The following is an 18,029-nucleotide window of genomic DNA, read 5'->3' on the forward strand; positions in this document are numbered from 1 at the left end:
TACTACTTAATAATATTATTATTACTAATGATGTTTTTACTTAATGAAATATTTATTACATTATCAGCTACTTGAAGTCTTACAAATATTACAGGGGTATAGAGAGGCTGCTTTAACTTCTGTCTTCATTAACCCTTCCACTGAAGGCGAGATAAGAAGTGAGAGGATTTAGGAATACCCCGGCATTTGCATACAGGTGGCCTGAGGACGGAAGCCGGCTCACAGGCACGTGCCCATCAATGATGCCGTACATGGTGAGTGTGTATTTGTGTGTTTGAATTGGTTGCTCATCAAGTCCACATAAAATTCAGAGTTCCTGTTTCTCTCAAAAAATCAGACCTGGTAGTACAGGGCTTCTATCTCCACATGAAAACCAGTGGCTGGAACCGAGCAGTAGATGCCCACGTTAGAAGAGGATACAAGACCTCAAGATTGCACCGTCCCCCCTACTCCCGACCTGGCTGGTGTTGCTCATTTACTAGCCTTGGTCCCTCTAGCATTTGAGTTTGCAGTTCTGGGAATTCACTCAATACTGGGTGCTCTTGGGTCAGTGAGAGAATCTCTGCCACCTCAGCTTCCCAGGGACGCATGCCACTGTCGCCCCTGAAGCTCATCTTGCTGAGACTGAGAAGATTGACACATGCCTGCTCCTTTTGGTCAGCAACTCCTGATTCACACTCTGGCCCAAGCATGTCTGATTGGTGAGGCAGAGGTCACGTGCTCATGCCTCGGCTGCAAAGGCAGCTGGGAAAGGGAATATTGGCATTTATAACTTCTTTGATGGGAGGTGGACTCTGCCTCCAGCAAGATTAATAAAATGTTTTGCTGATGAGCAGCCAAATGAATGACAAAAGTCCATTAGAAAGGGGTTGGCTGTCTAACTGTGGCATGTTTACCAGTGGGGCACAGTACACATGAGATAATTTTATGTCAAACACAAAATATTTGCTTTGATAGCATGGAATTATTTTACATGCATTAGGAAGATACAGTTAAGATATCAAACCTGCAAAGGACAGGAAAAGTTTATGAAGAGTGTGAAGTGTGACAATTTAAGGAAAAATCTTAAGTAAATAGTAGTTTAGATGATATTGGAAATAATAAAATTACTATTCAAATGACTGAATTTTTGGAAATTAGTCTAGATAAATGAAAATCTTTACATTTCTCTTTATGCCAAGTAATGATGATGATGATGGTAATGATGGTAAAATTGACACTAACAGTACAAACTTTTACATTTATTTAGTGTTGTGGGCAAGACCGTGTTCTAAGAGTTTTACATTTGTTTATTTACTTAAACATCACATCAACTTTATGAGATAGTTACTATTATTTCCCCATTTTACAGTAGGGACCTAAGGCCCAAAGGGGTTAAAAGGAGAGTTCACTCAATAAATAGTCAAGTGAGGATTTGAATTCATGCCACTACTTTCTACCTGACAACTGCATACATGAGGGTGGATATGGATTCCTGTACAATGATTGCAAAAATCTGCAGAACTGATTTAGTATTTGGAGTCAGAAATTTGGGGGTGAATGCTTTTCAAGTACTCATTTTCGTGCCAAGGAGAGTTCGCAACCTCGGCACTATTGATATTTTGAGCAGGTAATTCTTTTTTGTGTATATGTGTGGGACTATCCTATGCATTTTAGGGCAGCCTCTCTGGCTTCTACCCACTGGATGCCAGTATATCTTCTCCAGTTGTGACATCCAAACATGTCTCCAGACATTGTCAAATGTCCCCTGCAGACAACGTTGCCCCCAGTTGAGAACTCCTGGCCTAGAGAATTCTGAAGTCTCTCAGTGAGAAGCCCAGAAATAATTACCAGCAAGATTAAATGATATGACTAAGCCGCTCTGGTATGCTTTCCTAGGTAGCCTTCCACAGTATCATGTCATTATTTGTTAATAGCAGGTGTATCTCGTTTCTCATATCAGAAATAAATACACAGTACCAGCTTGTACCAGCTATTGGTTTTTAATGCAATATGTGGTAAATCTTTAACTTTGTGGTTTACTTATAAAATGAACAACCAGCTTCTCATTTTTCTAGAATCCAGTGGCTGTACACTTGGCAAGAAATGACAGGTGACCTCATTCTCTTTAGATTTTTAAGCCAGTACATGTTTCTTTTCCTGACTTGGTGTTTGATCACATCAAGAATTTTCTTTTTTCTTTTTTTTTTTCTGTTTTTTTTTTTTTTAACAGGCGGTGTTCTATGTAAAAATAGGACAGATTATAAATTATGTCCATTCTCTATATTTAAATATGGTTGTTAGGATTTTCAATACAATGATCAGTGTTATGTTCATGATATATTAATACATCATAAAACATTGAAGAGCTATGAAAGGACAAATCATCTCTCAGGTAGGGCTTTCTGCTCGTTAAATTTTACTAGACACCAGAGTCTAGCAAGAGCATCACCTAATCCTTTTTATTTTAGTGTGCCCTGGCCTTCATGGCATCTCCCATACCATTCTTTGCCAGCCAAAACCTTCCCTCCAATCCCTTCAGATCTATCCGAGCATTAAAGCCCAACAAAAAAGTCACCTCCTTCACAATTGCTTCCAGAAGTCATAATCAGAAGAACCACTTCTTTCCACTAGCCGCACTTATCATCTTGTACCCATCCTTGTATTTCTCTTTATATTGCATCGAATTAAGTGAGGGACTAGCCCTCCAGTTCGGTCTCGCTCCTTCTCTTTTCTGTGCAGAAAATAAGTCTTGGCTCCGATTAAATCTGGCAGTTGCTTGGGGGTTGAGGATGTTCATACACGACCCTTCACATTGACAAATAATACTATAGCTGCTTTATTTTATTTTATTTTATTTTTTTTTGTGGTTTTTGTGGTATGCGGGCCTCTCACTGTTGTGGCCTCTCCCCCTGCGGGGCACAGGCTCCGGATGCGCAGGCTCAGCGGCCATGGCTCACGGGCCCAGCCGCTCCGCGGCATGTGGGATCTTCCCGGACCGGGGCACGAACCCGTATCCCCTGCATCGTCAGGCGGACTCTCAACCACTGCGCCACCAGGGAAGCCCTAGCTGCTTTATTTTTGAAGGTGGACCAGTTTGTCCTCACACTCTCACCCCACAGTGTAGTGTGTGTGCAGGGGGTGGGGCCTTAAATCTACCAGTTACGACACTCTTCTTTAAAAAAATTAGAGTTGATTTATAATAGTGTTAATTTCAGGTATACATTACTCTTAATTCGGTCTCTTCCTGTTTAAATACAGCCATCTCATTGGGGCAATGGTTTCTACTCAGCTATGCTCCCCCTTGAAGACATCATCTTTCTCCCCTGTTTCTCCTCAAGATATGCCAGTGGGAACTAAAATAAACTACTTCAGAAAACTGTTTCTCAACAAAGCCTGGCTTTCAAGACTACTGTCTTAGACTCAAAAATCCTATTTTTTTAATTTCAAAAGATGAACCTTGACTTTGTCTTTCTCTGTAATAATCCTTATCTGCTCAAAGGCAAGTGGATGATACTGGCTTTTAAATTAATTTTTCCTGACTTTTGCTTCCTGGGCTTACCTTTTACCAGGTACATGATTCAGTTGGCTTTTTTTTTAATTAGTTAATTTTTTTTAATGTTGGTGGTAGTTTATTAATTTTTTTATTTATTTTTGCTGTGTTGGGTCTTTGTTTCTGTGCTTGGGCTTTCTCTAATTGTGTCAAGTGGGGGCCACTCTTCATCGCGGCGCGCGGGCCTCTCACTCTCGCAGCCTCTCTTGCTGCGGAGCACAGGCTCCAGATGCGCAGGCTCTGTAGCTGTGGCTCACAGGCCTAGTTGCTCCGTAGCATGTGTGATCCTCCCAGACCAGGGCTCGAACCTGTGTCCCCTGCATTAGCAGGCAGATTCTCAACCACTGAGCCACCAGGGAAGCCCTAGTTGGCTTTTAATATCTTTTAAAAAAAGAAAGAAAAGAAAAGAAGGAAGGAAGGAAGGAAGGAAGGAAGGAAGAAAAGAAAGGAAGGAAGGAAGGAAAGAAATTCCTGTGCATTAAGGCTATACAAATTCTAAAAAGATATGGTCACTAATGACATTGAATTCAATCTTTGCAAATTCTAAAAGAAAGAGAATTTACTCCTGTAAAGTGAGAGAACAAATGCTTACATGGACCTGGCCCAAGAAAGAGCCAATTTCCATTTTCCTGGAATCAGTTGTAATGGGAGCCAAGAAAATATCCTGTCTCTCATTGAGATCTCATTTACAGAGGTCATGAAACAGTCCTATTATACTTCATTTAATCCTTGATCACAGATTATACTAGTAGACAAACTCGCATTTCTTATTGGACAGTTAGATTACCTGTTGCTAAAGGTGTAAAGTCTGAGTGACAGAATGTAGAAGGAAACAAAAAATATTTCATTTCAGCCAGCTTCTAAGCCACTGTGACAATACAGCCAAATAAGCTAAAAAGACCTGAGATGGACCCATACCATATGTGTAACACAAACTCAGATAATTTCCATATTAGTCCAATAGCATGTAATTCTTCATTTATCTCATGGCTCTCCCAACGGTTACCAAGGGGTAGAGAAATTACTTCCTCGGTCTACACCAGTGTTGAATAGATGCCTGCTTATTTCTGGTACAGAAAAGTCTAGGATTACTTTGAATATGAAGAAAGTTATATTATAGTTGGCCATGGACTTATTGAGCTGTAGAGTTCGAATGGACAGTAGAAGTCAACTTTGTTAACCTCCTCATTTTACAAATTCATTTCAACAAGTGCTCATTGAGTACCTGAGGCCCAAAGAGGCCTGAGAAGTGGTGTCAACACTGTGCTTTGAGTCACCTGGGAATATTTTAAAAACATGCGTTACCTGGGCTCCAACTGAAGAATCCTGATACAATTGCTCTGGTGTGAGGTTGGGATGTTGGTAAGTTTTAAAAACTTCTCAGGTGATTCTCATGCTCCTAGAACTCCCCTCTCCCCCCAGTTAAAAAAATGGCATTCAAATTTTTATTCTGTATCTTATCCACTTACTTAAATTAACTGATTTGATGAGGTAAAGGGGGAGCAATGAGAGAAACTCTCCCGATGCCTCCTCACTTCTCTGGGCTTTCATAACCTTGTCCCTTTTACCTCTATAGTTATTTTTCCAGCTAGTCCAACCTCTTTTTAAAAAATTAAGTTGCATACCTACCGTAGAATTCACAAATCCTCTTCACTCAGAATGTGATGTTACACCCCATCGTGGATATTGGGAAAATATTTTCAGTTAAGGAGAAACCATGCCCTGTAGCTGACTGACTTATCCTGTCTACCAGAGCTACCAAGGAGCACAAAACTCGAGGCTCAATGGTGACCTGAAGATGGTACAGACCTCAGCTGGACCACTGCTCAGCAGTCCTAACTCCATCCGTTTCCAAGGAAGTATTTGGTGCTATCAGATACTGGAGAAAGATTGGAGAAAGAATTTCAAGGACTTTGAGGCTTGAGAGAATGGTCTGGATAAAAGTCAATCGTCAGAAATGAGGAAGTGTAGAACTTGGGTTGTAGGTATAGAAATGTTGTGTGAGATCAGCCCCTAGTGGGCACTGTGACGATTACAATTGTTCAGCCTTTGGGTTGAGGTGACGAGGCTTGCGCTGGGAACAGTATTCATTGCCACGTCAGATCACAAATGTTCTAAACACAGACTGACTTCAGATGGCAGAAATATAACATTCTCTTTATTATATGAATATATAATATTCACATTTCCCAGGCTATATGGCAAAGGATCTCTCAGCTTCTCTCTAAAACAGACAGCTCTTAAGTTGTTTTCGATCACTTGCAGAAGAAAATCCTAGAAGCTCCCTAATGGAGAGGACGATGGACCCCATATGACCATGCTTCCTCCCACCTCTCCATTCTCCCCTCCTGATTCTTCAGTGTTCCGTTCACAGTGTGAGGATGAGGGGGTCTGCAGGTGGAGAAGGAGGAAAAGCATTCCAGACAGGGGTATTCTGCAGGCAAAGAACCAAAGGGATTAAGGAGTGCGGCACGTTTAGGGAATTCTAAATGTCTCGGTATTTCTGAAGTCTATAATGTGAGTGAGAATGGACGGCTGGGCCTTCCAGTCTAGCGTTCACTTCCTTCAGTTTGGACAGAGACAAGCTCAGAGAAATATTCCTCTACCCTGAGATAAACAAAGTACAAGTGAGATGGTTTTTGCAACTGACAGCTTCTTAACAGAGGTAGGGGTGGTGGAGAACGTGGCCCTGAGAAAGCCCACGTTCTGTCTAATCCGGGTAGCCTGTCCTCAGCTCCACTGACTGGTGTGGGGAAGGGTGTCCAATGCTGTGGGATTTCCCACATTTTCAAGAAGATCCCCAAATCTGGATTTTTAGGAGAATTCTGCTCCCTACGCAACATCTATTCATTCATTCAATACTATGTGTTGTTCTAAGCCTGAGGACAAGGCTGAGAACAAAGCAGACAGAAGTTCCTACATTTGGGGCGCCTCACGTCTGATAGGGGAGACAAACAATTTTAAAGCTAAGTAAATTATTAAATATATTAGATGGAAATAAGTGTTACGAAGACAAGTAATGTAGGGGAGGCGGCTGAGAAGGACTGGAGATGTGTTCCAGTTTTAAGTAACGTGGTTGGGGAAGATTTAACCAAGAAGGTGACATGGAAGAGCTCGGGTGTCACCTAACTGATTCACTCATTCTATACATTCAGTGGCATTTATTGAGCACTTACTATGTGTGAGGCATGATTCTAGGTACTGGGGATAGACTGATGACGAGACAAAGTTCTTTCTTCCATGGAGATTGTATTTTTGCTGGGGCGACAGATAATACACAAGAAACCAAGCAGGATAATGTCCATTAGTGATTCTTTGCAACAGAGGAAATAAACCAAGATAATGTGTTGCAGAGAGCTGGGGGAGAAGTGGCTAGGTCGGACAGAGAATTTGGCGAAGGCCACTCTAAGTGACAACGGGTGGAGTGAAGGGAGCCTGCTTCGCAAAGGGCTGGGGAAAGGCATTCAAAGCCAAGGGAACAGCTAGGGTCATGGTGCTGAGCATCAGGGGTGATGCCTTGGTCCGTGGAACAGAACAAAGCACATTCATCCAGGAGGTAAAACCATGGCCAAGGTCAGGCCCAGGCAAAACTGGGAAACAGAAAATGTTCGCAGTGACTTCCTCTTTCTTCTCTCTGCAGGTCCTTCCTTGGCCTCATTTAATCCCTAAGCTCTTTCTCTTTCAAACTTCCTCTCAGAAAAAGATGTGATAGCTTGTACATACTAAAAAATGATAAGGCTAAAAAGCTATCATTCCTCCTAAGGGTATTTATACTTCAGCTACAGTGGTTTAATTATGAAATTTGATTTCATTATGAAATTCTGAATTTGATCAGCTGTTTGGGTGTTGGAGTATTTGATTGTTGTGGGAGTATATTAATTTCCTACGGATGCGGTAACAGATGACCGCAAATTTAGTGGCCTAAAACAACACCAATTTATTATCTTAGAGTTCTGGAGATCAGAAGTCCAAAATGAGTTGGCAGGGCTATGATCTTTTTGGAAGTTTGAGGGAGAATCTGTTTTCCTTTTCCAGATCCAAGAAGCTTCCCATGTTCCTTGCCCTGGGGCCCTGTGTCACTTCAACCTCTGCTTCAGTTGTCCCATCTCGGTCTCGGACTGACTCTGCTGCCTCTCTCTCCTAAGAACGCTGTGAGTACATTGAGCCCACTCAGATAATCCAGGATATACCCCCATCTCAAGATCCTTCACTTACTCACACCAGCAAAGCCCCTCCTGCCATATCAGGCAACATATTCTCAGGTTCCAGGGAATGAGATGGGGACATCTCTGGGGGCTATTATTCTATCTACCACAGGGAGTGATATTCTGGAGTCTGTGAAATTAGTCCACCAGATAGCACCCTACTTCTGGGTTGTTTCTCCTCCTTATTTTTGTTGGAATTGTGGGAATGAAATGGTGCTGTAGTCTTTCTGAAGGGCAGCTGCTCAAGACAACTGAGTAATTTTCCTTAGTCCAAGCTGGTAAAGCCAGATGAGATGGAATCTCATTGCACTTGTATTTCTGAACATACTGTTTACCCATAAGGTTAATTTGAATGGTAGCTTCTGGAATCGGGTTTCTAACACTCTGCAGTTTCTAACCTCTCTGGAATTTGAATAGCAAAGGTCTACTGAAGCAGAAATAGTAGGGGGTCTGAGTCAAGGACCTAAAAGAATGGACATTATCCTTTACCAGAAAAGCTCCATGATGTAATGAGTTGTTTTTGCTTCCTGGTGTTTGAGGGAGCAGTCCTGTTATTGAACTTCCCAGCAAAGGGGTCTTTGAGCCCTATGGATTAACCTATGGTCTCTCTGAACTGCTTTGTTTGCCGTCTCTCAAAGACTGGCGCCTTGGGGGAAATGAGGCAGATCACTATTTTAATTAGCACCTGTTTTTCATAAGCCAAACTCTGTCATCAGTTCCTCCTTAGAAGGGCTTGTTGTTTGGATTTTTCCCATACGTAGCTTTGACCTATTACCATTTCCTCCTTCAAATTTCTTTCTCAGCTACTTGCTGCATTAGGATCTTTTCTATACTAATCTTTCCTATTCTACGTACTGAGTTAGATTCTTTTCTTTTGATGATCAAGTTTTCAAAGGTCCATGTCTTATTGATTTAGCAGGTGTAAGTTCACTTCCACCATCCCCTGTCTACTTCTGTAGTTTTTGGTGTGTCTACACTATAGTCAATATTTGTTGATAAACAAAAAGGTGAATTTAGCAGGTGCTCATGTTTGCTATAATTCCCTAAACAATGGTTTACAAAGATTTAAAAATTATGTTGACTTTAATTTTCATTGTTACATTGCATTAAATCAAAGTTAGACTTTGGAAGAATATGAGATCTTCTACACTTAATTATTCAAAAAATATTTTGGGGGGGATTTATGTTGTTGACTTTAAATGAACATTATCTGAATTGGAACAGCAGGCAGAACAGTTCAGTGAGAGCCTGAATCAAGGAGTTGAAAGGATGGCTCTGGCAGGAGAGTCTTAGGCTCCAGTTTGGCGCTGTCTCTACCACCTGTGTGATCTCATGAGGAAGTCAGGCAGCCCTGCCAAGCCTCGGTTTCCTCCTCTGTTAAATTGGGATTTTAAGAGTGGGATTCTTTCATAAGATTGTGAGAAACAACCTGTTGTAAGTCAAGGGCTTAATACATAGCAGGCAGGCAATCAATACCTGTTGAATAAACATCTCATGGTCAGAGTTCTTTTAATTTTAGCTATGATGTTGAGGGTCTGTAGACATAGGATTCAAAGCATTTAGTTATGGGCTCTTATAGTTGGATAACACGAGTCCAATATATCTATGCAAGGGCAGCGTGGGTCATATTTGTTTCAACCCATCAGAGATAATAAGGTCTCTGCCATGCGTCAGGCTGCTGCTGAGCTGTGCCCTAGGTGTCATAAAAAGTTCTAAGTATACATCTGTCAGGTGTGGAATAAAATATTTTAAACCATTGTTTTCTTTTTTAAAATTTATTTATTTTCCTTGTTTTCTTGGCTGTGTCGGGTCGTATTTGCGGTACACGGGATCTTCGTTGAGGTGTGCGGGATCTTTTGTCGCGGCGCTCGGGCTTCTCTCTAGTTGTGGAGTGCGGCTTTATCCTTCTAGTTGTGGCGCGAGGGCTCCAGGGCGCATGGGCTCTCTCGTTGAGGAGTGCGAGCTCAGCAGTTCTGGTGCGGGGGCTTCGTTGACCCGCAGGATGCGGGATCTTAGTTCCCCGGGACCAGGGATCGTCCCCTGCATTGGAAAGCGGATTCGTTACCGCTGGACCACCAGGGAAGGCCCTTAAAACCATGGTTTAAGACTGAAACAAATACTGTGGTTGCTTGCCAGTAACAAGGCTCACGGGTTTGCTAAGCCAGTGTAACAAATTCTGGAAGAAAGTGTCCCCAAAGACCTTCTCACTAGAACTGGAATTAAGAGTGTCTGAATTTCTGCCTTTAAAAAGTGACTCTGGAGCCATCGGTAAGGAGCAAAGCAGTAACAGGCTGCATGCAAGAACCTTATCTCCTAGATTCCTTCTAGACCTCCCCCGCGTCAGCACCGGCTGTTTACCATTTCAACTCCCTGAATCCCTACATTTTAAGAATTTGGACCTTTGTCGGAATTCCCTGGCCGTCCAATGGTTAGGACTCTGCGCTTGCACTGCGGAGGGCCGGGGGGTTCAATCCCTGGTGGCAGAACTAAGATCCCGCCAGCCGGGTCGCAACAAAACAAGAATTTGGAGCTCTGAAGGAGAGCCCGACTGTTTCCCTTCCACAAGATGCAGCAACTACCGGGAGGGGATGACGGATCACTAGACCTTTGCTCTGCCACTCTACTGGGGGGAAAGCTCTGACTTACACATTTCCTTCATGAGTCTGGACCCCTTCCACCTGGCCTCGGTTCGGGGTTGACTCTTAAGAGCCCCCGGGACCTCACCGTTCTTGCCCTTTTTAAAGTCAACTATGGCCCCCTTCCCAAGTCGCTGCTTCTTGGCCGGCCCTCCCCCAGTGCCTGTAAACGCCTGCTCCAGGGCCACCTGGGCTCGCATTTGGGGGAAAGTGGGTCATCCAGCAATGGCAATACAAACACAATTAATTCATCCAGAGACTAACAGAAGGACACGGAGCGCTTGAGCAAAGCGCCACTCACTACCCGGGTCCTTGGTCTACCTCGCTACCCCGCCCCACAGCTTGCAGGGGGCGGGAAGGCTGGTCCCGGGCTCCGCCCCCCGGCCTCGCGCTGGCGGGCGGAAGTGACGCACGCCCGAAGCAATTTCCGGCGGGCCGAAACTAGGAAGAAACTTGGAGCCGCCGAGGCGTCCGGCCCCCTGTCTCCGCTGCTTCCGTGCCCCGTGGCCCGGGCCGCACCGAGCTGTCGGGAGCCCAGGCCATGGGGCAGCCCGGGCCGTCCGCAGTGTGAGGCGTGGGGCCTCCCGCGGGCTCCTCGGACGGGCTACGGGCGGGCAGGCGGGAGGCGTCTTTCCAGCTGCGGTCCTGGCCGCCGCCGCCCTCCCGGGCTCCCGGCATCATGAACATAGACGTGGAGTTCCACATCCGGCACAACTACCCCTGGAGCAAGCTGCCGGCCAACGTGAGGCAGGTATGGAACCTGGGGCCGGGGTCCCGCCCCGCCGTCACCTGCTCGCCGAGCCCGCGGGGCCGGGGCTTGCACCTCTGGGCTGACTCCCGGCCTTCCCCCGCCCAGGGTCTTGAGATAACCTACCCGCAGCCCGCGAGTGAGGAGGGGACGGTCCTGGGGCCACAGGGGCAGGATGGGGCCGTTTCGAAATGGGATGGAATGGTGTCCAGTGGACCCGCTTGGCGCCTTCGCACTTGGACTCCCTTCGAGCGGGCACTGGGCTAGGCACTTTCGAAACATTTAAAACACGGCTCTTGACCTCCAGAACTGCGGGATGGTGGGAAAGGGACGAGAAACAGATGAATCCGTTACAGGCTGATAGCATCTCACACGAACCTGCATGATAGTATATGCGAGCGCGCAGAGGAGGGCGTCAGAAACCGTCCAGGGAGTGTCAGGACGTTGTGTAGGGGAGGCATTTAAATTGGGCCTTAAAGGACGAATAAGAGATAGATAGATAAGAGGGATTCAGGATTTTCCAGCGAGAGGGAACGTCATTTTAAGAAGCTTAGACGAGTGAAAGCATGCTTTGAGAGTAGTGAGCGACCTCCTCCATCACCCCATCACCGGAATCCGGAGGTGTAGATGTATTGGTGTGTTTGGCGGTGGGACTTGGTGAGTGCGTGGGGAGTGGTAGCGGTCAGGGCCGGATTTTGAAGGGCTTTCGGACTTTGTTTTGTTGGACTTCAGTCTGTCAACAAGATGAGTTTATTAGAGATGTTGCAACAAGAGAGCGACAGGAGGTTTTTGTCCGAGAGGTAGTTCTCAAATGCTTGAGTGTTATTTTTACTCAGTTGTTTTACAGATATTTATTGAACACCTACTGTGTGCTATGCCTTGTTTTAGGTGCGGGTCATTTGCAACAGTCAACACGGGAAAGCCCTGTCTTCATGGAGCTTACGTTTTAGTAAAGAAAGACAGTTAACAAATAAATGAATAAATACATAATATGGCGGGCGGTGGTAAAGATTATGAAGAAGTGATATGTGCTGTATAGAAGGCACTCTTTATCTCTGGTCATAGGTGGACCTTCAAGTTCCCGCCATGTTGCTTGGTTGAGAGTGATATTCTGTTTTCCATTGGTGCTGGACATTGGCATATTTGGAAAGTTTGGGTTGGTGGTGATGATGGTATAAGGATTATAACTTTGCCCCATCTCCCAGCTTGGGGTCTTAGTTCCAGGAAGTGAATAATTTAAGGTTCTGGCGGTGCATCGTGTGGCAGGCAGAGAAAACGCTTTCACTTCAAGATACCAAAAACACAAGAAAGTGGAAAGGTAAATTTAAGGAACTCAGAATTCTTGGGTGTCAGTGGCTGCCCGTGTGACGTTAATCTTGAATGGGAGGAAGAAAGCTCTAAACCTGGAAGACTAAGTTTCTCTTGTTAAGCTGGAATGAGGGCTTTGATGGACACTTCTTGTTTTTAGGGTTTTCTGGCATATGGCAAGACAGCTGGAAGAACCAACAATCCTTTGTTTCCATGTTTTTTCTACTCCTCCTTTCACAAAAATAAATGTAACATAATAGAAGAAAGATGGATGATTCGATTATGTCCAACAGAAATAATTGATCTTAATTAGTATTGGGAAAAGGCTTATTTTTTAATTTTTGAATTTTATTTTATTTATTTTTTTATACAGCAGGTTCTTACTAGTTATCTATTTTGTACATGTGGCAAAAGCCTTTCCAAACCTTAGTCATGAGTATTAAAAATAATCTCAGAACAGTGTTATACTTAAGTACAAGCAAGACATTAAATTAAAACTTTTTTTGGTGAGATCACTTACAAGAATTGGTGTTTTAGCTTAGGATAAGCTTCCGCTTGTAGAAGGTGTTGCAAAACCCATCTGTACAAGTTACTTCATGGATTTTTCTCTAGCCTTGCTCTTTTTCCCTAGGTCTACCTTGGATTAGTACGTCAGCTTTCTGTCTGGTGTCTAGCACTCAGAAAAGTACCTTCCTATCCATTCTTCATACTATACTGTGGTGAGGTTTCTAAAATGCAAACCCAGTCCTATTTCTATGTGTCTCCATAGATTACATGTTGCTTCTTTTTGAATTGAGATGTTAACTCCTCTAGAAAGGTTTCCCTGACCTATCTCGGGAGTAGTTGACCCTCAGGTGTGCTGCCCCAGCACTGTATTTCTCACCCATAGCACTTAACCCCACTATGTTGTATTTTCTGGTTAAATTACTTGTTTTTGCTTTTGTATTTTGAGCACCTATCTCATAGTTGGCTTTTAGTAAATACTTTTTTTTTTTTAGTAAATACTTTTGCAGTGAATGAGTGATAGTATCAGTCTGAGATTTTTTTTCCAGGAGCTAAAAATAAAGCTTAGTCATTTTAAAAGTAGGGAATAGTCCTTGTGTGGAAAGAATTTGGTTTTTGGTGTTACAGATACTAAGTACTTTGATAAGAGTTTCTGGTAAGTTTTGATGAGTTTAATTTGAAAGTGACTCATATTTCCCAGTTTTGAAAGCTGGTGGAAGGTGGTTCTAATGTATTTTTAAAATGTATTTGAAAAAATAGTTTTTATATAAATGAGATGAAAATTTTTTACATGGTGTGAGTTATACTAGACTTTCAGAAATACCATTAAAAAGTAATGTATCAGGCCATTATTTCAGAATCTTTCTATAGTTTACCAGTATTCATTGTTGAAAACAATTCATAGTTGTTTTATTTGAAGGGAAATTTTAATGATGTTCTGAGGAGGGTCAATTAAAAAAAAAACTATTGTGTATTTTGGGGGAGGTGGTGCACTTTGGGGTTTGTAGGAGCAAAAGCTTTAGAAAGAATTCTTTATGCTTTTAGCATCATCTGATGCACAGTGGGTGTTTTACAGCCAGTTTCTATGTCACTCCGTCTGTTTTAGTTCCTTTTATCTGCAGCCCAGCTTCACTTGTCAGACCTGGTGGGAATTTCTGCAGGGTCTGCACTGTCTCCCAGTAAAATGACCTTTCTTTTGTTGCCTCCTGTAGTCGCAGCAGTGTTTTAAAATGTGGTTGGTGGGAAATTGGGGTGGGCGTGGAAGAGAAGCCAAAGAATCTTTGTGAACAAAGCAATTATATTTTATGTACGAGGGTAGTGAAGAATAAAATCAGCTGTTACTGCAGTTTTTAGTTATTTGTGTGTATGCACATGTATTGATCAGGACCAGTCATTACTTAATGACTAGCACAAAGACTTAGATGTTTAGTAGATACTGTATTCTCTAATTAGCTTATAAATAAAGGGACCTTATATTTTGTGTAAGTGGCTTGATTTACACTTTAAAACGGTTGTACGTTAGAATAAATTAAGGGACTTATTTTGAAACAGAAGAGTAAATCCTCAAGTTTGGAAATTGCTAAGATTTTAGCAAATTGTCTGCTGTGTGAGTGAGTGTGTGTGTTCTCTGTTCCTTGAGAAAGAGACTTTTATTTGGCAGTAGAGCTAGAGGAGATCCTTTAAAAGTTTTACAGAAAGCCTAATATTTTGAATCCCCTAAATATCTTCAATAATGGCCCTGGTTTTTGCTACATAAAAGATAGGAGGGCAGTATCTCTACAATGAACTTTACTCCTAACTTCTTGTAATGTTAAAATGGATGAAAATAAAGTCAGCACATTTCAGCAGTAGTGTGGGTTATGGTTCAGCCTGTGATAAATCAATTAATCTAGATGCAGGAAGAAAGGTTTTTAGTTTTCTCACGTTATATCCCTTTTTTCTTAAAATGCTACCCACCAGTAGTTCCAGTTGTGTGCCAGTTTATTTAGATGTGAGTTTCATCTGTTTTGTGAAGATGGCCTTAAGTGAAAGTATGTGCATGGACATTTACCTTGGCTTTCACAAACCTATGAGTGAGAAGTATAATAACTGAGTCCTCTGTTCCTTCTGTCATTAATCTCTTAAGATGTCTTATTTTATAGTGTGTTGGAAAGATCATAGCTAGTAATTAGAAGGGGGATAGCAGTCACATATTAAATTAAGTTTATGGTCTCACATTGAATATCATGTTAACTATAGTCAGACAGACTTATTCTTTGCTTTCATGAGAACCCAGTTTTGAACTTAAAACACTAAATTCACAGCTAGAAAGCATTTTGCTCACTAAAAAATATATCAGAAATTCTAAAATTGTCTTAAGTGTTTTCTAATGAGTCCATAAGATGACGTTTTTAAGAAATAATCGTATTTAGAGGTACATTTTAAGTGTACATTCTCCAGGAATCTTAATTTTTAATAATCATAGCCGTCACTTATAAGTAGTCATCAGATGGGGATCTGTCCTTAGTGGCCATTCTTAAATTTAAATAAAGGTAGGTGCAAGAATCCATCCGTCCACACAAATTGGAGACGGTCAAGAAGGAAATCTTTTGATGATGGCCATTCTGACCTGTGTGAGATGATATCTCATTGTAGTTTTGATTTGCAGTTCTCTAATGATTAATGATGTTGAGCATTTTTTCATGTGTTTGTTGGCAATCTGTATATCTTCTTTGGAGAAATGTCTACTTAGGTCTTCTGCCCATTTTTAGATTGGGTTTGTTTTTTTTTGATACTGAGCTGCATGACCTGCTTGTAAATTTTAGAGGTTAATCCTTCATCAGTTGTTTCATTTGCAAATAAATATTTTCTCCCATTCTGAGGGTTGTCTTTTGGTCTTGTTTATGGTTTCCTTTGCTGTGTAAAAGCTTTTAAGTTTCATTAGGTCCCATTTGTTTATTTTTGTTTTTATTTCCATTTCTCTAGGAGGTGGGTCAAAAGGATCTTGCTGTGATTTATGTCATAGAGTGTTCTGCCTATGTTTTCCTCTCAGAGTTTGATGGTATCTGGCCTTACGTTTAGGTCTTTAATCCATTTTGAGTTTATTTTTGTGTATGATGTTAGGGAGTGTTCTAATTTCATTCTTTCACGTGTAGGTGTACATTTTTCCCAGCACCACTTACTGAAGAGGCTGTCTTTTCTCCACTGTATATTCTTGGCTCCTTTATCAAAGATAAGGTGACTATATGTGCGTGGGTTTATCTCTGGGCTTTCTATTCTGTTCCATTGATCTATATTTCTGCTTTTGTGGCGGTACCATACTGTCTTGATTACTGTAGCTTTGTAGTATAGTCTGAAGTCAGGGAGCCTGATTCTTCCAGCTCTGTTTTTCTTTCTCAAGATTGCTTTGGCTATTCGGGGTCTTATGTGTTTCCATACAAATTGTGAAATTTTTTGTTCTAGTTCTTTGAAAAATGCCAGTGGTAGTTTGATAGGGATTGCATCAAAAAATCTACAACAATAAATGCTGGAGAGGGTGTGGAGAAAAGGGAACTCTCTTGCACTGTTGGTGGGAATGTAAATTGATATAGCCACTATAGAGAACAGTATGGAGGTTCCTTAGAAAATTAAAAATAGAACTACCATATGACCCAGCAATACCACTACTGGGCATATACCCTGAGAAAACCATAATTCAAAAAGAGTCATGTACCACAATGTTCCTTGCAACTCTATTTACAATAGTCAGGACATGGAAGCAACTTAAGTGTCCATCAACAGATGAATGGATAAAGAAGATGTGGCACATATATACAATGGAATATTACTCAGCCATAAAAAGAAACGAAATTGAGTTATTTGTAGTGAGGTGGGTGGACCTAGAGTCTGTCATACAGAGTGAAGTAAGTCAGAAAGAGAAAAACAAATACCGTACGTATGCTAACACATATATATGGAATCTAAAAAACAAAAATGGTCATGAAGAACCTAGGAGCAAGACAGGAATAAAGACACAGACCTACTAGAGAATGGACTTGAGGATATAGGGAGGGGGAAGGGTAAGCTGGGATAAAGTGAGAGAGTGGCATGGACATATATACAGTACCAAACGTAAAATAGGTAGCTAGTGGGAAGCAGCCGCATAGCACAGGGAGATCAGCTCTGTGCTTTGTGACCACCCAGAGGGGTGGGATGGGGAGGGTGACGCAAGAGGGAACAGATATGGGAATATATGTATATGTATAACGGATCCACTTTATTATAAAGCAGAAAGTAACACACCATTGTAAAGCAATTATACTCCAATAAAGATGTTAAAAAAAGAAGGAAATCTTTATTAGTAGAACTTAGTTTTTTGTTAACTTAAGTGAAGTTATGCTCTCAGACTGCTCTTTTATTTGATATTAAATACTTTAGATAATTTCAGTAAGTCCTTTTAGAAAGGGAGACAGAAGATAAACAGATTGAATTTTTGCTCTAATACCATAGCAGGAAAGTTTGTATGATAAAATTTAAGAAAATCTTTACTCAGTTCTGGAAATAAGAGATTCCAGGATAAAATTAGGGGGCATGGTATTGAAATTTTATGGGGTAAAAGTACGGTTGTTTAGTTTAGAAACTATTTTAAATCTATTTGAAATTTTTTTTAGAGTCTTGGAAATTCACAGAGAGAATATGAGAAGCAGGTTGTCCTGTACAGTATCCGCAATCAGTTACGATACAGAAATAACTTAGGTAAGTAGAGACATTTTTACATTGAGGTAGAAATGACTATTGCTGAATTACATTTTCATAAATCTCTCCTATCTTTTCATTATATATTTCATAGTACTGAAATTTTTCCATGTACAGCCTTTAATAATTCTATAATGACCCATCACACCTAACAATAATTTGCATTAGCAAGTAGATTTTTCTTTCTAATTCCATAGAAAATTATTTTTTAGAATACTGTTTATAGATTCATTTTACCTATAGAATATTAATTTTGATTCAGTTGTCCTCTTTTTAGTTTAGTGAGAAAATATGCCAGAAAACAAGTACGTTCCTTCTTAATGATTTTTGACTTTGAGTTTTGTTTTGGTCTCTATAAATTTTCCAAATAATATAACTTTAAT

At 41.5% G+C, this 18,029-nt stretch overlaps 1 protein-coding gene across 1 annotated transcript in view; it reads left to right on the top strand.

The window, feature by feature from the left end:
- Positions 1 to 10,790: 10,790 nt before the first annotated feature.
- FAM91A1 (family with sequence similarity 91 member A1) overlaps positions 10,791 to 18,029 on the top strand; it is a 42,264-nt gene continuing 35,025 nt past the window's right edge. Inside the window, exons 1-2 of the mRNA XM_059042808.2 lie at positions 10,791 to 11,124; positions 17,562 to 17,646. Of these exons, the coding sequence (XP_058898791.1) occupies positions 11,053 to 11,124; positions 17,562 to 17,646 (157 nt within the window). The 5' untranslated portion in view covers positions 10,791 to 11,052. The remainder of the gene's footprint in view (positions 11,125 to 17,561; positions 17,647 to 18,029) is intronic.

Source organism: Kogia breviceps, chromosome 17 (assembly GCF_026419965.1).
Source record: "Kogia breviceps isolate mKogBre1 chromosome 17, mKogBre1 haplotype 1, whole genome shotgun sequence".
NCBI classification, from domain to species: Eukaryota; Metazoa; Chordata; class Mammalia; order Artiodactyla; family Physeteridae; genus Kogia; species Kogia breviceps.